The sequence below is a fragment of the Benincasa hispida genome, chromosome 11 (assembly GCF_009727055.1).
Source record: "Benincasa hispida cultivar B227 chromosome 11, ASM972705v1, whole genome shotgun sequence".
In the NCBI taxonomy this organism is placed as follows: Eukaryota; Viridiplantae; Streptophyta; class Magnoliopsida; order Cucurbitales; family Cucurbitaceae; genus Benincasa; species Benincasa hispida.
Genome location: NC_052359.1, coordinates 37997756 through 38020430, shown reverse-complemented (window position 1 = coordinate 38020430; position 22675 = coordinate 37997756). Strand labels below are relative to the sequence as shown.

Below are 22675 nucleotides of genomic sequence, written 5' to 3'. Positions count from 1 at the left end.
AAAGTGAAATGATTATAAATTTGTGGTTTCATATTTTTCTTCAAAAAATTGTGGAGGGTTTACATCATATCTACTCATAAAAAGCTTTATGTCAAAATACAAATTTTTATTTTTGATAAGAAAGGATCATAAACTGATCAAGAAAAAAGAAATAAATAATTTTAAAAATTATATCAATTTAAATTCTAAATTTTGAACCAATTTATACATTGTTGTTGTTATTTTTTACTTGATTGTATCTAAAATCAACCCAAAATCATCTTAGATAGTTTAAATTTTATGTGATATATATATGTTTTTCTGGGCCTCAATTTCTATAAGAACATAAATCTAGATAAATATTTTGAAAACGTTAATTTCTTATATTTTGTTAGTCTGTTTTTTTTTTCTTTTTTTAATCTGTTCTTACCAAAAAAATAATAATAACCATATGCCATTTAAAATTTTATATTTAATAAATCAATTAGTTAAAAAAAAGTCAATTAGACGCATAATTAAAAACTTTCAAAGTATCATCCAACACTTCTTAAAACATCAATATGAAAGTTCCAATGAGTAAAGGTAAAATTCAACATATTAAACATAAACAAAATCAAAAGCGTAAAAATGTATTAATAACTCATACAAATTTAAAAGTTAAAGGACTAAACATGTGAATCAACACAAAGAAAGTAAATATAACGAACATGAAAATAAATGAAATAAAAAATGTTTAATAGAAGAGGAAGAGATGAAAATGAGAAAAATCTAAAATAGGGAAAATTGGTGAAGTGTAAGGTTAGGAGTAGAGAAATGGGAAGATAGAATAGAAGAAGCCACAAGATGATTAGCAGCCTCAGTGTAATGAACTCCATCCCAAATTATAGATTTTGAAGGGTTTGAACATATAGAATAACCAGGTTGCCCACATGTTGCTTTTACATTGTAATTGTTTGGTGGCCCTCCATACCCACAACATGCCATCAATGGATCATTCTCCAACCCTTCATTTCCACAAACAAAAACATATAAATTTACTTCTCCACATTTCAAAAATATTTATAACTTTTAATTTTATGTCCAATAGGTCACTCTCACATTTATATTCACAAATAGGTTGTTGACAACCTATATTTGACATTTCAGCTATCAACACAAAATTAAAAGTCTATATGTCTCATACATGAGATACAAAATTTAACTTTACGTCTTATAGATTCGTGTAAATATGCCAGAGACCTTCTATTAGGACACAAAATTGAGCATCAGGGACTTATTTTGACATTTGAATTTTTTTAGTTTTGAGAATTATTATTATAAATACTTTGTTTATATCATATCAATTATGTTCCTAGACTAAATTTGTAATGATTTCTAAGCTAATCTTATTCTCAAACACAATTTCAAGACTGACAAAAGGTTCTCTATATTGAGTCTAATTCTATATATATTATCTTAAATGATAAAACTGTTGAAAATATTTATAAGTAATAGCAAAATATCACAGTTTATCTGTAATAGATCGCGATAGACTACTATTTGTATCTATCATGACACAGATGACAGTCTATCGTGTTCTATCGCAGTCTATCATAGATAAACAGTGAAATTTTACTATATTTATAAATATTTTGATTCATTTTTCTATATTTGAAAACAACATCTATCTATCTATCTATCTATATATATATAATATATATATATATATATTTCTTTTAAGTCTATGTAACGGGAGCAGTGAGTTTTGAAATCTATTCATATAAAGGAGATCAAACCCTATTATTTTTTTCCCTTTTTTACTTTTAAACTCTTATCTTATAGGATAGTAAATTTGACAAGACCATTATTTTTTTTTCTTTTTTTTCTTTTTTTTTTTTTTTTTTTTTTTTTTTTTTTTTTTGATAATATACAGTCAACAAGCTATGATTTGTTCTGGGTAGCAGTACATAAAGTTATAAACTTTTTTTTCTTTGCATATTCTATGTGTGTATATATGTCACATGGTATTGTACAATTTGTAGATATATAAAAATGAAATAAAGAAATCATACCATATGTTTTGGGATGGGCGAAGAGGTTATATTTGATGGTATATATATCAACATAGACAATGATAGCGTCCTTAAACTGAGATCGTAACTCTTTGCACACATTTTTGAGGCCTTTATTGAAGGATTTAGCAACTTGATTGTGAACCCTAAGGCAGCCAATTTGGTCAACATCCTTGCGGCTGTGGGGATGCAATGCCAACTCTTTCGGAGAACAACCTAATGGTCCTGTGTTGTGTATCCAAAATTTTCTCCCTCCATTTGCATATAAATTCTATATACAATTTAAATCACATAAAAATAATAAAAATTGAGAATCTCACACCTCGAAATCAAGTACAAAGATATGTATCGATTACGCAAAATATAAAAACGAAGAAGGTCGAAATAACAAAACTTCCACATGGACATGGAAACCTCTATTGTCTATTTTTTTCCGAAATTAATTATACTTTTAATCTTTAAGATTTAGTCAACATTTTATTTTTCCCTACGTTCCTATGATCAACTACGCCAAATATTTTTTACTAACCAACGGGCGAGAAACTATTTAAAAATGTATTTAACTAAGAATTCAAAATATATATTTTTAATATAGGAACATGATCATCATAAGAAAACTATCACTATTTGTCTGTCATTAAACAATCTTACTCATCTCTATAGATTAAAATACTTCACATGATCCGACAAAAGATTCCTTGTCATTAAGTTATATATATATATATATATATATATATATATATATAGATATAATTCAAAGGAGAGAAGGCAAATTAATGTAATATTAATTATTGTAGGAATGTTGATAATTAGGAAGAGGGGGAACGAGGAAGAAGCTTCATATTAAAACCTGAATGGCCAGCTTGATCTGTGCAAGAAAAGAAGGGATTTTTTGGGCAACTGGTTCATAGGTTAAATTTGATGCATAAAGGGCAACTAATAGATCATTCTGCCCAATGTCAATCATGTATATTCCTTTCTTAAAACCTTCTTCATCCATCATCTTCTCTATTTTACCTGCCATTAAAATTTAGGGTTCTCTTTTATTTAGTTTTCAAAGCAAATTCATCTCTTCCAAAATGGAAAGAACTCAAAAAACATTTTATCAATTACCCAACAACTCAAACCCATCTGGATTAGATTGAATTATAAGCTTCTGTCAGTTGGTTTTGGTTCAAATGTGTTAGAAAAATAATTTAGGTGATTTAAAAAAAAAATGTTTGTTTTTTCACCACTTTTCATAATAGTTTTTATCTTCTCAATTCTTAGTCAAAACTTAAAACTACAAATATTTTTTTAAAAAAATTGTCAAAAAGTAAATAATAAAACAAAAGATATACCTATAAATAAAAAAGTAAGGTCTCATTTGAAAACCATTTAGTTTTTTATTTTTAAAAATTAAGTTTATTACTTTTCAATTTTTAACGACTGTTTCTACATTTCTTAAGTAAAAGAGTTGAGTTCTTAGCTAAATTCTAAAAATAATAATAATAATAAATTTTTTTAATTAATTTTTAAAACTTCACTTGGTTTCTTAAAATATTTGTAAAAAAATAGATAATAAAGCAAGAAATTTGAGTTGGAAAGAGTGTCTATAGGTTTAATTTTCAAAAACTAAAATTAAAAAATCAAATAGTTATCAAATGAGATCTAAAATTGGTATCAAATCGAGGCTAAATTATTCAATTAATTAAAAAAAATGAAAAGAAAACATACCTAATGATTGAAGTTGAAGAGAACGGTTTTTGAAGTGAATGAATTGACGAACTTGAACATAAAGAGAAAAAGGAACAAACTGTGGAAGTGTAGTTGCTCCACTCACTGCAAAGTTCACTCCACTTGTAAAATTTGGAGCTAAAGCCTCCAAATATGGACTCAAATAGCTCAATTTCAAGTCTTCACCTAAAAACCAAAACATATCAAGCTTTTCACTTCCTAATCTCAAACCAAACATATACAATATATATAAACCCCTACTAGAACTCACAGAAGAAGTCAATTATTAATCGGCCATCACCGAGCCGCCCGGTACCGCTGTGGAAGAAAGTAATGCCGTTGGGGAGGCCGATCGGGAGTCCAGCCCCAGCAAGAACGCCACCAGTATCGGAGTTCGAGTCGCCGAAGTTGATCAAAGTTGGTGATGTAGGGCTGCAGCTTGTTGCTGGAATGAATATGGCAAGAGAAATGGCACAAACCCAGAAAGGGATCTTCTTGGGATCAAACAATAATGTTGTTGTTCTTGATCTTGATTTGGTCATCATCTCTTTTTTTCTTTTCTTTTTACAGAAATTGATTTGGAGGTTGCTTTGTAACTCTCCACACCCATTGTTTTATTGTAATTTTTAAAATCAGAAGAGAGAGTTTAGAGTTTAACCCAAGTTGTTAATAAATTAATGTTTTATGTTGGCAGATGTTGACTTTTGGTCGGGTTTGATTCACCCTAACCACTTTTTTATTTCATGGTTGACTTAATTTGGACACTCTGAACATTTCTTATTAGAATACAATAGGACAGTAGTATGTTTTAGCTCTAACTCTTTAAGACAAGACGTTTATATGAAGAAATTAGAGGTTGGAATCTCTACTATTTCGATTTCACATGTTATTCAACGTTTTCTTTTTCTTTTTCTTTACAAAACATGTTGAATAATAATTCTGAATATGATATTATTATTAATTTTCTTTCACTTTAAGCATGCATATCAATTTGTAGGATTTAATAAGCACAGGAGAAAAAAAAATAGCACTAGAATTGTCCAAAAATACCATACAATATGTTGACTTGTATGTCTGACTCGAGCATAGCTCACTGATTTCTATTTGAAATTGGGTTGGTCCAAGATATGTTCTTCAAGCCCAAAGTAGTCCATGTGTCGTTTCTCCAGCTTATCTGTGACATCATAACCTCTTAAATATGAAAAATATAAAATGAAAAATAATAGAAAATCGACACAAATTACATTGTTTACTAATAGTGTGTTAATTATATCTACGGTGGAAAGAAGAAAAACGATTTACTCTTAAAGAGAATAATTCAAATTATAAATCAGAGACGACTTTAGGTTTAGAGAATTTATATAGCGCATTCTTCTAAATCTTAGGTCAAAATCATAAATAATATGAATAACATAAATACTAATACAATTACATGGCTATTTATTGCCTTACAATAAAATCCGACAATTAACTAATAAATTCTAAAATAATAATTAATCTAAATTATATACTAATTATCATATGATTCTTCGTCTCATATTAACAAAAATACTCATTTTTCTTTTATATAATTTTTCGCATCATATTAATTAAAATATACTATTATATATATATATAATTCTCCCATCAATCATCACAAACTAAGCTACAAAGAATAGAAAGGGCAGCGTATTACATAAATGATAAATTACAAATACACTCAAAGGGGGTGTGGATCATCTGGTGTGAGAGAGAGAGGGAAGGATTGATTTTTAAAATATTTTTGCTAAAGTAAAAAATATTCTTTGACGTTAGTTTTGAATAAAATCATTAGGGTCGTTTGATTTAAGATTTTATAGATGTTTAAGAATAGAATGTTAGTGAAATATGATGTCTGGTGCATGGAAAATGCTATTAGAATTTTATGAAAAAAAATTATCTTTATATTTAATTTATGAAATTAAGCATGACATTAATAATTAAAGTTAACCAATTAATTAATTAATTAATTAATTAAACAATAAATATCATTTAATATATTGATTAAAATAATTAAGAATCAATTCAATTTTAATTACAAATATTTGAAAGTTGAGTAATTAATAATTTAAATTAACCAATTAATATATTAATGAGTGTCATATTAATTATAATTTAATACTTAATCATTTTTATAATTAATTAACTCTAATATTAGTAATTTGAATTTGAATTAAATAATATAAGAAAATATATTTTAATAGACAATATATTATGTAAAAAGTGAAAAATGATATATTTATAAATAATACTAAAAATAAGATTTATAAATATGATAGGTTAATAATAAATAAATTAATAAAAAATTAATCACAATATTTGTGTTTGGATCGTTGATTATTTTCAACAAATTTATGCAATTACGAAGTATTGAAATAAACCAAATTTCATTTTCAATAATTAATTTATAATAGTTAATATTAAATAATTAGTCATTGGTTAATTTATTATTAGGAAGTCAATATTCGAAAATAATTTTAAATAATATAATATAATTTAATATTCATTAATAGAAGTAAAAACCAGAAAAATATAATGATCAGAATCGAAGGAAATAAAAAAGAAAAGAAAATTTAAAAAAATGGAAAAGATGTTAGTTACAAAATAATAATAAAAAAATAAAATAAAATAAGAAGCGAGGGTAATAAGGATACTCGGGAAAATGATATTCCTAGGAAATTCAACCAAAACCATCAAACAAATGTGGGCTTCAAATGCCCAAGCCTGTCCCCAATGGGTTATTAATATTTTGTTTTCAAAAATACCTTATGAACTTTTTGAATTTTCCGAAGTAAAGAAGAAAAAAAAACTTTTTTTTTTTCAAAAATACCTTCTGAACTTTCCGAAGTAATGAAGAAAAAAAAAATCTTAAACCTATTAAAAAAAATTAATAAATAATCTTACTATTAATATAGGAAAAGAAACCACCAATATATCGCTGCAAAAGTAACTAATTTTTTTTTAAAAAAAAAAATTAAAAAATACTCCTACCATTACTACAGTGATCAATTTGTTAAAAGTTTTCTTGAATTCGAAAATGATTGATTTTAAAACAAATTATATTAATATCCTCATTTTTTTTCATATAAATACTTTCATTTTTCTTCTATTTCAAGTTTTCTGAAAAATAATCATTTTTTATATTCTTGAATTTTTTAATTTACTTTCCTTTATGTCAACTTTTTTTTTTTAATTGTCACTTGTCCTTTCCTGTCTATTATCCGAAATAGTCATTTGTGTATTTATTTTTTTAATTTTAAGGAACTTATGAAAGTTCAAAAGTATTTTTTACACACACCACTAATCGTTTTCATTCAAAACTAATGGTAAGATATTTTTAAAAACTATTTTTGGAAGTTTTAAGAGTACTTTTAAAACTTCTAAAAGTATGGGTATTCCAATGACTCGACAATTCGAACAACCTCGATTACCCAATCTAAATTATAAGAGTTGGATTGAGTTAGTTTAAAATTTGAGTTGACTTGGGTTGGGTTATTATTATTATTATTATTTTCGAGTTGATGGCTGCAATTTTTCAAATTTGGGTTGACCCAACCTAACTCAAATTATTAAGTACAAAGTTTAGCGATATTTTGTATAATTTAGCCAATATTTTTTATGCTTACCACATCATCTCAAGTATTGTAAACACAAATCTTTTTGCCACATCAATGACATAACAAGGACATGTTTATTAAAATAAAAAATTTTAAAATATATATAGTTTTATAGCAGAAGAAAATTCAAAGTAAATGAGTTTATACATTCATATGCTTAAAAATTAGTTTGATGTGTTTCACACTCAAAATTTATTATTATTGGCATATATGTCTTTTTGGTCTACAAAACAAGTGTTCTATGGGAAAATTTTCTAGTACTACAGTAGTATAGAAAATTTTCATACTACATTCATTGCTTACCACAAAAGTTACATTCAAGAATTGAGTATGTACTATGGTAGTACCTGAATTTTTCCCATGTTCTATGCATGTCTAACTCATAATTTATTGTACTAACAAGTATTTGTTTTTTATCCAACAAGTGTTGGAGCATCCAAGTGTCTGGCACACTAGTCAAACTAAAGTGATTGAGCTTTTTATGTGACGACTAAAAGTTTCATTAGGTTAGGAACTAAAAGAGAGCATTATTGAGACTTCAAGCACAAAAATATACGATATGAAAGTCAAAACTACAAAGATATTTCTTATAAATAACATATTTTCTGCTTAGGACAAACTTAAGACTACATATGCTATTGATAACCTTGAAGCTAAGAAGCATAGACACAAAGAGAGTAAAGGCTTAAAAAGAAAAATCCAACAATATCGAGTGATAGTTGAGTGATTAGAGCATATGATAAGAAAGAAGTAGAAGATAAAGATCGAAGAATGAAGGTGAGCACGAAAGGAAGTGTGAATCATGATTTAGATAGTGAGAGAGAAGGGAAGAATGAAGATTTAATTACCTTTCGGGTGTTTTTTTTTTTTAACTTTCTATGTTTCTACTCTTTATTGTTTTTTTCATTTTTAATCTATTTTGTTTTGGACTAGATTTAAGTTTACTTTTAAATAAAATAAGTTGTGAGTTGGACTTTCTAAGTGGTTGAGCTTAAATTTGGGGAAAAAATGACCCAAGTATCCCTTCCCGTATCTAGAAGTAGATACACGTATTTGAAAACTTGAAAAAAAAAAAAAAAACAGATACTTCAAATCACATATTAAACACATATCTGTCATATATCTGAACGTATCCATATCTGATACCGATTCTCTACACAATTAGAAATATTTGTGCTTCCTAGCCTCGAAATGTTTGCTTTTTGTGATTTTCTTATTAATAAGTTTTTGTATGGCACCCCTTTGCTTTTCCTTGATTACAGTTTTGCCAATACCCACAATAAAAAGAGCAAACGTCCTACCCAATTCCAATCAAAAGCTGAACATTATCCAAATTATATGGCTGTTTAGGTTGAGTCAAAATGAATCCAATCATCACTTGTTACAGAAGAAATTAAAGTGAAGTTTTGGAAAAGAGTATTGAGAAGAAAGTATCTTGGAGGCAAACACAGCATTTGCTGCTTCTGTATAGTGAACTCCATCCCAACTTACATACTTTAATCCTTCGTTACACGTGTTGAAGCCCGGTTGGCCACAAGTAATGCTCTGGTTGAAGTTGTATGGCGGTCCTCCATAGCCACAACACACTATCAATGGATTCTCAAACCCTGCACAACGTAAGGAAACAGCTCGAGTCAAGACAATAATTTGCTAATTCTTGTAAGATGATGACGATGATTATAATTGGCAATACCGTTTGAGACCGAGTTGGCTATGAGGTCGTATTTGATGGCATAGACGTCAACATACACAATGGTGGCATTTGTCAAAGCAGATCTTAGTTCTCCACATGCAGCTTTCAACTGAGCGTTGAACTCTTTCGCAGCATTGTTTTGGGATTGGAGGCATCCATGATTGTCAAGGTCACTGGCATTTGAAGAAGTTGCAGCAAGCTTTTGAGGTAAACAGCCCAATGGCCCTGTGTTGTGTACCCAAAATTTTTTCCCTCCATGTTCATATATATTCTACATTTGTATTGAAAAACAAGTAAGGGGGAGTAACAAAAGCAAAAACACAGGAATCCATTGACTTTTCTTCAACTTCTACTTTTAAGGCCAGAAGAATATACTGAAAAAATGGAGAATTAACTAAACGTCAGTGCTATAATCTGAAAATGGAGAGTTAACTAAACTTCAGGGCTAACTTCAAACTTTTATAATATAAATTGTATCATTTTTTATATCTACTAAAATTTGAGTCTAACACATGAGGGAGTGTTGAAAAAAATTAAAAGATTTGTCATGGCCTATTAGCTTAAAACTTTTAGGTTGTAAATAGTAATTCAACAGTGTAGAAATTGAAGGCTAACCCATATGGCATTTTTTATCTCAGAAACAAAAGATGGTATTTTCTGGATGACTTGCGGATAAGACAAGTAAGTGAATGCGGCAGCAAGATCATTTTGTCCGATGTCAATTGTGTAAAGAGCATTATTGAACCCTTCTTCATCAACCAAGTCTTTATACCCTACATCAGTTCACTTGGCTTAGAAACCTTTGTCAATAGTAGAATGAAGAGATGTCAATAGTAGAATGAAGAGATTCTTCCCATCCATTAAAAATTATTGAGATATCAAGTAAGAATGTGTGTTTAATCAACTACTATATTGAACTAGATATACCTTTTGGAATAAGCTCGAGGGAGCGTGATTGAAATTGAAGGAATTGCATAATTTGAATATGCAAACTAAATGGACGATCCTTTGGCAGAGTAGCTGAACCAGATATAGCAAAGTTGGCTCCATTGGTGAAATTTGGCCCCACAGATCGCAGATATGGGGTCAAATAATCAGAACTCACATTTTCACCTGAGGAAGAAAATGCACTTTAGTAAGAAAATCAAGCTATTGAGAATTTGTTTTGTTGGATCAGAGTACATACATAGAAAATCAATCATTAAGCGTCCATCACATAATCTTCCTGATGGTTTATGGAAGAATGTACGGCCAGTTGGGAGTCCAAATTTGAGGCCAAGTCCCTCAGAGAAACCACCTGTATCAGAATTTGAGTCGCCAAAGTTGAAAATAACTGGCTTTTGGGTGCACTGAGAATGAACAAAAAGAGGACCAGGTAGAGATAGTAGGAAGAAGATGACAGGCAATGGAAAAGGAAAGGAATTCCTCTTCGTTTTCGCCATTTCTGTAATCAGATTCATTAACCCGCTTGTTTACGGTAGCAAATGATCACAATAAATAAAGAGCAGAGAGACAACATCATATGCAGTGAGTACTAAAGATCCCAGTTGCGTTCCATGTGCTCTGTTTGAGATTTCTCTGTGTCTCAGCTAGTTAAGCACTCAAAGCCTCTTGAATTCACTAGAAGCCAAATTAAAAATTCTAAAAAAATATGATATGATCTTTTATTGTATTCCACGATTTATTAGATTAAAGACGTTTTGTCCCAATAAGACAAAAAATTAATGAATATTTTCATCCATCCAACCGACCATTAACCAGAAAGAAAAATGACAAGATCCATATAATTCTTCCTACACAAACGTTTAAAAAGAGAGTGTAGGGGCATTACTTTCTGACAAACTACAGGTTCTGTCCGATATGGGGAATTTTCTCCGGTTCTAATGCAAGTTGGTGGTAAGTTGCTTTAACTTATAGCAGAATGGTGGAGAGAAACTGCAAATCCTGTGGTCAAGCAGAAGTGAGAAAGCACAAAAAGATGTTGAATATAGTATAATTATTTTGTTTTATCTTGGGCTCGCACTATTCCTTATGCTAGTCCGTGAGTAACAGATCCCTGGAGAAAATAGAAAGAGAGTAAGTAAGAAGAATCTTATCCTGAGTATCATCAAAACTGTCGTTTTCTCTTAGTCTGTGACAAGAACCTCAGTTTTGTCCATACAGCGACTACCGACATTTAGCAACTTGATTCAATTAGTGAATGTCACATGAATATCATGTTGAAATATAATAATAATGCCACTAAAATATAATAGTAAGACAACACACGTATCAACATTACCCAGTACAAGCTACCTGGAAATTTTCTGGAGTTTATATAAGAAAAGCATGTGGAAAGGAATTCATACAAATAAGATCTTCCATAACATCAGTATATCCGAGGAGATCATGAGTATCTGAGTAACATGGATATCAGAAAGTGATTACATTAACATCTGAAAGATATAGATGGGAAAATAATATCACCACATAATATCAATCAAAAGTGATCATTTTTTATTCCCATTTTTGCCTGATAAAATGAAGGCATTTACAACGGTCCATCGATTCTAATATTCTGCAGTGTAGCTCTTGGATAGGCGGTACTGTAAGAGGATGACTCAGTTAAAGCAGATAACTACCCAAAAGTTTCACATGAATTTAAGGCTCCTATGTACTTTACAAATTGGAAAAAGAAATCAGCTGCAGAGTTGTACGCAATTCGCTTCTCCAGCCTATAACCTTGAGCAGCACTTGGTTTGTTGATACAATACAAAGTTGGAATGGCCAACTAAAGCTATTCCTATTCAAGAAAACTACAAGTAAATCGACCATCAGAAAAAGTTAGTTTCTCTGCTTTGGTTACTGCATCCATAGGGATAGGCCTGAAGCTTCGTGACGGACCATAGAAATGAGGGAAGCTATTGGAACCATCCACAAGTTCATAAATCAATCCATCACCAAGCTGTAAAGAAAAAGGTTGATGTAATATCAAATATAGACAAAGTAAAAAAAAGTAGAATGGAAAAAAGGCCAAACACTGAAAACATGTAAAATGGAAAAAAATAGGCCAAATGTTAAGGAATAAACCAATGACTCTGTTGACTGTCGGTTGTAATAAACTTTTGGTAAATATACTATTTTGGTCCATGTAGTTAGAGAATTGTTCAATTTTAGTCCCTACTTTTTCAAATATTCAAATTTAGTTCCCGTACTTTCAATAAATCTTAAAATTAGTCCCTACGATTGATTTTGTGTTACTTTTCAATTAAAAAGAAAATAATCTCCACTAGTCTTCACTCACAAATTTTGGGAACATATTCTCATTGTGTCTTTTCTTAGCGGAAATCATTATTATTGTTGATCAAGTTCTATAAAAATTCACTTCAACCCAATATTAACTATGGACTCATTTTATGTTTTATTAAAAGTACTAGGACTAAATTTAGACATTCAGAAGTATAGGGAGTCGGGGACCATATGAACTAAGTTTGTTTCATTTCACCTTGCCAAACCAAATGACTATGAAGCTAACTTTCAATAATAGAAGTAGAACATGCCTCTTGAGTTCCGTGAAAGCATTCTTAAGAACATTTTCCATTCAATTCATAGAGTTTTTGAGTATAGCCAGAGCCCTAAGCCAATGATATTTGATGAAGGATATAATTTGGTAATATGTATATCTATTGTGTTCCGTGGTTGAGTCAACAAACTAGATGATTATAATGCTAGCTCGCACGATCACACTTTGAAGTGAGGTCTCCTTTAACCTTTCCGTTGTAATAGTTGATCATCATATCACAAAATCAAAACATACACATGTAGAGCAGGGGACAGTACAGAATCACAAGAATTTATGCTTTCCCCTTTTATATTAATTGCAGATTACAGACACGAGAGGTAAAAGAAAAGGTGTTTCTGTACCTTTTTGGCCTCAATTTGAAGGAGATACAATTCATCTTTGATATTCAGAAAGAAATTCTGCAAAGTTGACTGGACCTGCAAGACATAAGACTCACGGTTAAACAATTCATAATTGTCATTTAAACTTTGGTTCTCTAAAAAATTTAACGTTTTCAAATAATACTTGCCAATCATAAGATTTGACTAGGCAATCAAATTAGCCGAAGAATATTGATCTTATGATATTCTCATGCCCTAAATAAAACTTAGAGAAACTACATTTGAGGTCTCTAAACTAGCTTTCAATGTCACCTAGCAAACTACTTTTACGTCACTTTAGTACCTTAATTAACTGACTTCTTCAACTTCCACTTCAAATCTACTTGAATCGATGAGTGTAGCATGAACAATATGTTTGAAGCTTGTAATACAATTTGTGAACACAATCCACTTTAAATCGAATTTAAAAAAAAAAAAAAAAATCTAGGAATGAACAAGGTAAAAGCTTAAGTCAGTGGGTGAGAGTAAATTTAATTATAATATCATCAAACATTATCCCCTCACTTGTAGGCTTGAAATACGATGACTTAATAAGTGGAAATGAATATTCCTTGAGGAGGAAATACCAATGCAGGGGCTTGAACACGAGACATCCTTGGACCACCTGCTCTAATAATATATTAAATCACCAATTCACCCAAAAGTTTAAGCTGGTGGGTAGAGGTAGATTTAATTATAATATCTAACACTCCCTATCACTTGTGGGGCTTTGAAATATGTAGAAGAGCCAAACAAGGGGAAATGAATATTAATTGAGGAGGAAACAAGAGCTTTTTGTACGGATGACCTTCTACCAGGTGCCTTTATGTTTTATGACCCGACCCCCACGTTCCTACGAATTATAACCTTTTGCTTACGTCTGGCACTTTCAGCCTTCCCAATTAACTCGCACTCGGGATGAGATCCCCAGCCCAACGCCTTTTTCAAAGCCTGAACCCGATGCTATCATCATAACGCGACGAAGAAATTCTATATCGGGTTAGGGATGAAGTCACCAGCCCGATTGCTTTTCCGAAGTCCTAACCTGATTTCAAATTTGCAACCCGATGAATAAAATCCATGACTCAGATGACCACGAATCGCCAAACACATGGTCTAGACTGTGGCTACTATCGTGTGAAGTTTTTGGAGTATGACGTCACAAGTGCACCGTTGGAATCATTGACCCAATCGGCGATGCCCGTATTTAAGAAACAATATACCATGCAACTTTGGGCGAATAAATTTTTTTGGTGATACATTCTTTTGTATAAAAACTCAATTCATACTACAAGTCTAATGTAAACTGAAATTTTTAGTAAATGTGTACAGTTTTTCATTAGTAACCATTCATAGTCATTAATACCGGACACCATAAATTTAATGCATGGCTTATTCGTTGGGCTAAGATGTTCATCATTGTTGCAAGGTCACGAGTAATGTCATCCGAGTCATGGATTTTATTCATCAAGCTGCAAATTTAAATTTGGGTTAGAGCTTCGGAAAAGCAATCGGACTAGTAAAATCATCCCCAACCCGATATAGAATTTATTATGAAAGCATCGGGTTCGGGCTTCGAGAAAGGCATCGGACTGGGGATCTCATCCTGAGCACGAGTTAATTGGGAAGGATTGTTAAACCCCCAATTCTATACACCTACAAAAGGAAGGGCAAGAAAGGAGATTCACAGAAGAAAGTTGTTATATAGGAAATGGGAGAGGAGAAAAACCATTGAGGGACCACCGGAAAATTACTATAAAGGGACACCTTGGGTTTCAGTGAAGGGCAGGAATTTTGCGAGAGAAATAAAGGTTGAGGGTAGCTATTAGAAGAGAATCATCAGCTCTCTCGAATGTGATGGTTTGCTTTCTTTATATTCCTTTTATCCATTTTGAGTATATTGTTACTGTTGCTGTGTTGTTGCTTGTGTGTTGTTGCTTGTTTTCTACATTTAGCTCTGTAATTCCCTTCTTTATTAATACTACTATTACAGAGGGAGTTGCTCTATTTTTCTTGCCATTCTTGTTGGGTTTACTGAGTGCAGGTAGAAGAACCTAACAAATTGGTATTGGGGCGTACAAGAGCGATGGCTTGGAAGCAGATGGAGGAGAGAATGGAGGTTAATGAGAAAGAGATCTTCGAATTGAAAGATATGCTCCTGGGTCAAGAAACTGGACAAGGAAGTAAGGGAGAACAACTCAACAAGGAAGGAGGAATCGGGAACCACAGAAGGGAGTCGCCTCAAATTGAAAGGAAAGGTGGAAGAGGTGGATTCGTCTCAAAACCAAGGGGCTGGAGGAGCTTATAAGAGCAAGTACAAGCAGCTCGAGATTCCCCTGTACTCAAATGAAAATCCAGAATCTTGGATTTACCAAGCTGAACATTATTTCGGAATTCATAAGTTATCAAACGTTGAGAAGGCCAAGGTGGCTGTTGTCAGCTTTGCTCCCGATGAAGTGGATTGGTTCCGATGGAGTCATAATCGGAAAGCCATTACCACCTAGGAAGAACTGAAGAAGAGGATGTTTGAACATTACGGACCCACTGGAGAAGGAAGTTTGGGAGCACGACTTTTGCGGATTAAACAGGAGGAGACGTACGCCGACTACGTGAAGAAGTTCATGACCTATTCGACATCTTTACCAGAGTTGGCCGAGAATGTGCTCAAAGATGCCTTCCTGAACGGCCTCGAACTGGCATTACAGGCAGAAATCATCAGCAGGCACCCAACAACTTTAGACAATTGCATGAGGGAGCCCAATTAGTTAATGATCGAAATATGGCCCTAAAAATGGCTCTGGCTGATTTGGGTATAGTTGGGCCCAATAAGCGAGAGGTCGAAAGCAGGAAAAGAGACGGAACTGCAACGGACAAAACACTCGTAAAAGGGAACGAAACCCTAACTATGAGGCAGATATCAATTCTAGTGAAGGGAAATTTTACGAAGAAAGATCCACCGTTGAAAAGGTTGTCAGGCGCTGAATTCTGAGACCTGTTAGACAAGGGTCTGTGTTTTCGTTGTAGCGAAAAGTATTCACCCAGGCACCATTGCAAAATAAGGGCGAATTGGCAACTGATGTTCATCGTGAATGAAGAAGAAGATTCTGAAACTGAGGAGGTAGAAGAGAACGAGGAGAAACCTAAGCTGAAGACAATGGAAGTAATTGAGAAGGCGGAGCTAGCCTTAAAATCGATGCTCAAATTTTCAGCGAAGGGAAGATGAAATTAAAGGGAATGATGAAGGATAAGGAGGTAATCGTGTTACTTGATTCAAGAGCTACGCACAATTTTATTCATCAGGAAGTTGTGAGGGAGTTGAACCTACCCCTGGTGAAAAAGGAAAAATTCGGAGTAGTTATTGGGAATGGAACAGCAATTCAGGGGAAAGGGATCTACAAGTCCGTCAAATTAAAACTGTCGGAGCTAGTGGTAAGAGCTAATTTTCTGGCCATCAATTTAGGACAAATGGATGTGGTTTTAGGAATGTCATGCCTATGCACAACAGGATTCATGGGCGTCCACTGGCTGAAGCTGACGATGTCTTTCCAGTCGGGTAATTCTCACGTAATTCTACAAGGGGACCCTTCCTTCACGAAGTCCAAAATATCCTTTAACGCTCTATCGAAAATATGAGAAGAGAAAGATCTAGGATTCTTGATAGAATTTCAGCACTTGGAAATCGAGGAGAACAGTAATAGCATCCGTGACGATGAGGAAGCAAAGTATGAAGGACTACCAGTAACGATCCAAATGTTACTAAAAAAAAATGAAGATGTGTTTGAGACCCCTACCACTCTGCCTCCCAAGTGTGCAATTGATCATCGCATCTTTATCATCAAAGGCTGAAAACCCATCAATGTTCATCCATATAAATATGGCCACGCCCAGAAGGAGGAGATTGAGAAACTTGTCCATGAAATGTTACAAGCCGGAATAATAAGACCAAGCCATAGCCCTTATTTGAGTGTCGTTTTGCTAGTCAAGAAGAAGGATGGGGGATGGCATTTCTGTGTGGATTATAGGAAACTAAACCAAGGCCACCATTGTTGACAAGTTCCCATTCCAGTGATCGAAGAAGCTCCTATATGAATTACATGGGGCAGCAATATTCTGTTAAACCCCCAATTATTTACACCTATAAAAGAACGGGTAAACAAGGGAATAGATAGAAGAAAGTTGTTACAAATGAAATGGTAGGGAAAGAATTTTTTATAGAGGAAGAGGTGGGGGGTGAAAACGGTTAAGGGGGACCACTGTTCATTCCTTTATAAGGACAACCTGGGGCACCTGAAGAGGCAAGCAATTTCTGTGAGATAAATAAGAGTTGAGGAGACTTTTATGGAGGGAATCTCCCAGCTCTCTCGAATTGTGTTAGGTCTTTACTGTTTCTCTTTATTTTTATTTCTTTGCAATCTACTCTCTGCAACAGTTTATCCTTCTCTTACTAAGATCTTTCCTTCGTGTAATTTGAAGTTTTCCTTATTATCAATACAGCAGAGTTTTTGTTTTCTCTCTTTGTCTCTTGTTTCTCGTTGAGTTTTCTGAGTACAGGCTAGGATCCTAACATATTTTCAAAGTTAGACCTCAGATCAGATTGCGTGAAAGCGACATCAAGAAGACCGCTTTCCGAACCCATGAAGGACACTATGAATTCATGGTCATGCCTTTTAGACTAACCAATGCCTCAGCTACATTCCAATCTCTGATGAATCAGGCGTTTCGTCTCTTTCTTCATCGATTTATACTTGTGTTCTTTGATGATATTTCGGTTTATAGTCCAGATATTACCACAATGCCACTATACCCTTTTATGAACCTTCTATAATAGCTGGTGAGTCGTAAGAACCCCCTCAGTTTAGATACATTCTTCGGTTGTGGCCACTCCATCATTGCTTTAATCTGTTCTTCATCAGCTTCCACTCCTTGTGAAATCCAATGGCCCAAGTATCATATTCTCGGCTGGCAGAATATACACTTCTTTTTATTTGCATACAATTTATTATCTCTCAGTATGTTGAATACCACTCCCAACTGTGTCTAAGTGGGCACTAACCTAACTGTTGCAAAAGGATGGTTTTGTTTGGAGTGAAAGAAGCCACACAAACCTTTGAAGAGTTGAAGCACGTAATGATGACAGTCCAATGTTGGCCCTAACCGACTTCTCTCAACTATTTGTGGTTGAAACTGATGCGTCCAAATTTGGGGGGGGGTATTATCTCAAAACTTCAAACCAATAGCCTATTTTAGCCAAAAGTTATCCCTCAAGCACAGGCCAAATCCATCTACGAAAAGGAATTCATGGCAATGGTGCTAGCAATCCAGAAGTGGCAACATTATCTGTTGGGAAACAAATTCACAGTGATCTTAGATCAGAAGGTTTTAAAATTCTTGATCGGACAATGGGAAGTCCAACCTCAGTTTCAAGAGGTGGTTAATAAAGCTCTTGGGATACGATTTTGAAATTTTGTAACAAATGGGGCTGCAAAATAAGGCAGCGGATGCCCTGTCACGTATCTGTCGAACAGCTGAAGCATATGTGTTGACAACCCCAGCCTTAGTGGATATGGAAGTGGTTCTAAAGGAGGTTGAAGAAGATGAAGAACTCCAAAAGATAATAACAATATTGAAGAACGACCCGGAGGGAAAACCAAAATGTCAGTGGAAGAATAATCGATTGTTATACAAAGGGAGGTTCGTACTGTCTCGGTCATCTTCACTAATTCAATCCTTACTACACACGTTCCGCGATTATGTATTAGGAGGGCACTCGGGCTTCTTGAGGACCTATAAAAGAATGAATGGAGAATTGTTTTGGCAAGTAATGAAGTCAGATGTAAAGAAGTATGTGGAGGGGTGCGAGATTTGCCAAAGAAATAAGACGGAATCATTGTCTCTTGCGGGCTTGTTCCAGCCATTACCAATCCCAGAATTAATCATAGAAGAATGGACAATGGATTTTATAGAAGGATTACCTAGAGCAAGGGGATATGACTCTATATCATGGTGGTTGTTGAGTGGTTAAGTAAGTATAACCATTTCATCAATCTCAGACACCCATTTTGGCCAAACAAGTAGATGAGGCATTTGTTCAAGAGGTGGTTCGACATCACGGGGTTCCAAAGTCTATAATTACTGACTAAGATAAAACTTTTCTAAGTAACTTCTAGAAAGAAATGTTCACATCAATAGGTACACAATTAAAAAAGAGCACAACATTCCACCCTCAAACAAATGGACAGACAGAGAGGGTCAACAGATGTCTTGAGACATACCTGAGATGTTTTTGTAATGAACAACCAATAAGATAGAACAAATGGATTGCATGGGTTAAATTATGGTACAATACCACTTTCCATGTTTCAATTAGAACTACACCTTATCAGGTTGTGTATGAAATACCACCCCCCTCTGATTTCATATGGAGACAGGAAAACGACTAATAATAGCGTGGAGCAACAGCTAAAAGAGAGAGATTTGGCAATAAATGCCTTGAAAGAGAACATAGTAGTGGCTCAAAATCGAATGAAGAAAAATGTAGACTTGCATCAACGAGAGTTGCAATTTGTAGTGGGAGATGAAGTTTACTTGAAACTCAAGCCTTATCGACAACGTTCGTTAGCCCGAAGAAGGTGTGAGAAACTAACCCCCCAAGTTTTATAGGCCATATTGAGTCATTGACAAAATTGGGGAGGTGGCCTACAAATTAGCTCTTCCACCAGAAGCGTCTATTCACAATGTATTTCATATTTCCCAACTAAAGAAGAAGCTAGGACAAGCTCATAAAGTTCAGCACCACCCACCGGTTTTGTCTAAAGAGTTCGAATTACAGATAACTCCTGAATTGGTATTAGGCATACGTTGGAATGGAGAGTTAGCAACTCAAGAATGGTTGGTAAAATGGAAAGGTTTACCTGAAAATGAAGCAACTTGGGAGTCGGTCTTTCTTATGAAAGAGCAGTTTCCTTACTTCCACCTTGAGGACAAGGTGCACTTCGAGAGGGGTAGTATTGTTAAACTCCCAATTCTATACACCTACAAAAGGAGGGGCAAGAAAGGAATTTCACAGAATAAAGTTGTTATACAGGAAATGGGAGAGGAGAAAAACCGTTGAGGGACCAATGACAAATTACTATAAAGGGACACCTTGGGTTTCAATGAAGGGCATGAATTTTGTGAGAGAAATAAAGGCTGAGGGTAGCTTTTAGGAGAGAATCACCAGCTCTCTCGAATGTGTTGGTTTGCTTTCTTTATATTTCTTGTTATCCATTTTGAGTATATTGTTGCTGTTGGTGTGTTGGTGCTTGTTTTCATCATTTAGCTCTGTAATTCCCTTCTTTATTAATACAACTATTACAGAGGGAGTTGCTCTGTTTTTCTTGCCATTCTTGTTGGGTTTACTGAGTGCAGGTAGAGGAACCTAACAGGCTGAAAGTGACCCTCTAACGTAAGCAAAAATTATAATTCTTAGGAATGTGGGGGGCGGGTCATAAAACATAAAGATGCCGAATAGAAAGTCATCCATACAAACAAAAAAAAAATCAAGAAACAACGATGCATGGGCTGAAACACAGTACATCTAGATATCATCTTAAATTATTAATTGACTCAAAAGCTTATGATGGGTGAATGTAGATTTAATTATATATTATCTAATAAGGTTTACCCTAGATCAGAGGAACTGAAAGAAAGTGTGTGCGAAATAGGCAAAACAAATAACAAATACACTGCAAGCTGAAATCACGATTTCTCTTGGATGTTATGCAATATCGTTTGTGGAAAGAGCAAAATTCTTCTATACGACAGGAAAGTAAAGAATCCGATGAGATTAGAGAGAGGACCTGATTGAGGTTACTGAGATGAATGAAGCCGGAAGACTTGTCGAAGTCTCCTCCATAGATATGACCAACGCGCTGTGATTCATCCCACTCCTTGGATGTACTGATTCTGTATACAAAGTCTTCCGTAGCTGCAGATTTTTCTTCCTCATTCTGGCCTGCCATTACTAAGTTATTGATTCAATCAGTCTCCAGGATCCCCTTCTTCCTCGATCTCGTCTCAAATTTCAGCTTAAAGATAGAAATGGAGATGAATTGGGTAACAGAAAATACTTCACGAATGGATGACCTAATTTCCGGAGGATCAATTTCGTGCAATGACAATGAAGGTTAGAACAAGACCTCGAGATGATCTCAACCACGAAGATTTACTAAATCTGGCTAGTTTGGTAATTATTTTGTCTTTTTGTTTTTTTTTTTTCTAAAGTTAAACTTATCGCACTACTTCTATGTTCAAATTCATTCATTTGTTATCTACTTTTCAATAATGTTTAAAAAATCAAGTCAAATTTTAAGTATTAAAAAAAATAAATTTCAAAAAGTTGTTCTTGTTTTTGAAATTTGACTAAGAATTCAATCATTGTACTTAAAGAAAAATGCAAATCATTATAAAAATATAGATAAAATAGATTTAATTTTCAAAAACAAAAACAAAAATCTAAATGGGTTACCAAACAGGGTCTTCGTTTTTTAGATTTTGTTTTTTAAAATTAAGTATAATGGTTGAATTCTTAGCTAAATTTTAAAAAAAAAAAGTTTTAAAAAACTACATTTTTTAGTTTTTTAAATCACGCGTAAAAAATAGATAACAAATGAAGAAATTTGGAGATGTAAGTAGTGTCTATATGCTTAATTTTCAAAAACTAAAAACTAAAAACGAAATACTTATCAAACGAGACTTTAGACAATCAACAAAATATAGATCGGGCAAAACTTGTAGCTTCCATCAATCCATAAGATTTAACTGGAAAATCAAAGTCTCTGTTTTTACTACATTTTCCAAGTCCTTACCCCTTGGTATAAATTACACAACATTATTTAGCCTTAAAATAAAATCCTAGATATTTTATGAGTTATTTCAAGAGTTATATCATTCTATCTTTATGACCATTATGTAAATGTAACATAAAAAAAAAAAAAAAAACTTAAAACTTAAAATATATTTACTAGAAATCATGAATCCAATGAATTTATTTGTTTTTCATTAGCATTCAAGCATTTGTAACCATCAAAGAGTAAATGAAACTCTATTTGATGTAGCGAATGAAACTATATTTGATGTAGCTTGAAGTCTTTGTCATTTAATAACATGTAATGTTTATTCTTGACATCTTTCTTAAAATTCATATAGCATGATTGAGATCTCTTTGTTCGTAACAATTACTCGAAATCACGAAGACCCCTCTATCCCAAACTTGAATGTTGAGCCAGATTGCAAGGTGGACAATTATGGCATGATCACAAGGCTTTGGCTAAAAAGTTGATGTGTGTGAATGACATTTCTTCAAGCTTAATTGAAATAGGCGTCCTAATCACTCTATCATTCCAAGTTACTATCACATCAATTTTTCATCTAATATTTTAAAATATTTTTATTTCAATGCTAGTTTTAAAATGTTTATAAAAAATCAAAGGTAATATTGCAATTTCTAAAAAATATATATATATTCTTGAAACAAAGGGCGCGAACAGTTTTTTTCTAAAATTGAATTATTTTTCTTTTTCTTTGTTACAATAGAGGGTTATAACTAAACCATTTGTAACTCAAGTTACACAAACATTGGTGAACACTTAAATACTATATTTTTTCCTACAAATTTGTTGAACTCAAAAACAGCTATCTCA

The 22675-nt window shown here is 33.0% G+C and overlaps 3 protein-coding genes across 3 annotated transcripts; all 3 read right to left on the bottom strand.

Annotated features, from left to right (window-relative positions):
- Positions 1-747: 747 nt before the first annotated feature.
- LOC120090688 (GDSL esterase/lipase At3g62280) lies at positions 748-4358 on the bottom strand. Its single transcript, XM_039048407.1, has 5 exons — positions 4018-4358; positions 3747-3932; positions 2881-3047; positions 2031-2301; positions 748-983 (listed from the first exon to the last, which is right to left on the bottom strand). The coding sequence occupies exons 1-5, from the start codon at positions 4289-4291 to the stop codon at positions 748-750; spliced, it is 1134 nt and encodes a 377-aa protein (XP_038904335.1). The 5' UTR covers positions 4292-4358.
- Positions 4359-8676: 4318 nt separating this feature from the next.
- LOC120091188 (GDSL esterase/lipase At1g09390-like) lies at positions 8677-11222 on the bottom strand. The gene is made up of 5 exons (XM_039049088.1): positions 10261-11222; positions 10002-10187; positions 9690-9847; positions 9075-9345; positions 8677-8988 (listed from the first exon to the last, which is right to left on the bottom strand). Exons 1-5 carry the CDS (start codon positions 10532-10534, stop codon positions 8756-8758), a joined length of 1122 nt encoding a protein of 373 aa, XP_038905016.1. The 5' UTR covers positions 10535-11222; the 3' UTR covers positions 8677-8755.
- Positions 11223-11544: 322 nt separating this feature from the next.
- LOC120091189 lies at positions 11545-21162 on the bottom strand. Its single transcript, XM_039049089.1, has 3 exons — positions 20834-21162; positions 12978-13052; positions 11545-12018 (listed from the first exon to the last, which is right to left on the bottom strand). The coding sequence occupies exons 1-3, from the start codon at positions 20993-20995 to the stop codon at positions 11857-11859; spliced, it is 399 nt and encodes a 132-aa protein (XP_038905017.1). The 5' UTR covers positions 20996-21162; the 3' UTR covers positions 11545-11856.
- Positions 21163-22675: the final 1513 nt, after the last annotated feature.

Excerpts from the sequence above, each read along its gene's own strand:
- LOC120091189 (XM_039049089.1), bottom strand. The coding sequence starts at position 20,995 with ATGGCAGGCCAGAATGAGGAAGAAAAATCTGCAGCTACGGAAGACTTT. Across the intron at positions 13,053-20,833 it reads ATCTCAGTAACCTCAATCAG|GTCCAGTCAACTTTGCAGAA; the intron begins GTCCTCTCTCTA and ends TATGTCTTGCAG. Across the intron at positions 12,019-12,977 it reads TTCAAATTGAGGCCAAAAAG|CTTGGTGATGGATTGATTTA; the intron begins GTACAGAAACAC and ends TTTTCTTTACAG.
- LOC120090688 (XM_039048407.1), bottom strand. The coding sequence starts at position 4,291 with ATGATGACCAAATCAAGATCAAGAACAACAACATTATTGTTTGATCCC. Across the intron at positions 3,048-3,746 it reads TCTTCAACTTCAATCATTAG|GTAAAATAGAGAAGATGATG; the intron begins GTATGTTTTCTT and ends TTTTAATGGCAG. Across the intron at positions 984-2,030 it reads CGCCCATCCCAAAACATATG|GGTTGGAGAATGATCCATTG; the intron begins GTATGATTTCTT and ends GTGGAAATGAAG.
- LOC120091188 (XM_039049088.1), bottom strand. The coding sequence starts at position 10,534 with ATGAATCTGATTACAGAAATGGCGAAAACGAAGAGGAATTCCTTTCCT. Across the intron at positions 9,848-10,001 it reads CCTCGAGCTTATTCCAAAAG|GGTATAAAGACTTGGTTGAT; the intron begins GTATATCTAGTT and ends GAACTGATGTAG. Across the intron at positions 8,989-9,074 it reads AGCCAACTCGGTCTCAAACG|GGTTTGAGAATCCATTGATA; the intron begins GTATTGCCAATT and ends TACGTTGTGCAG.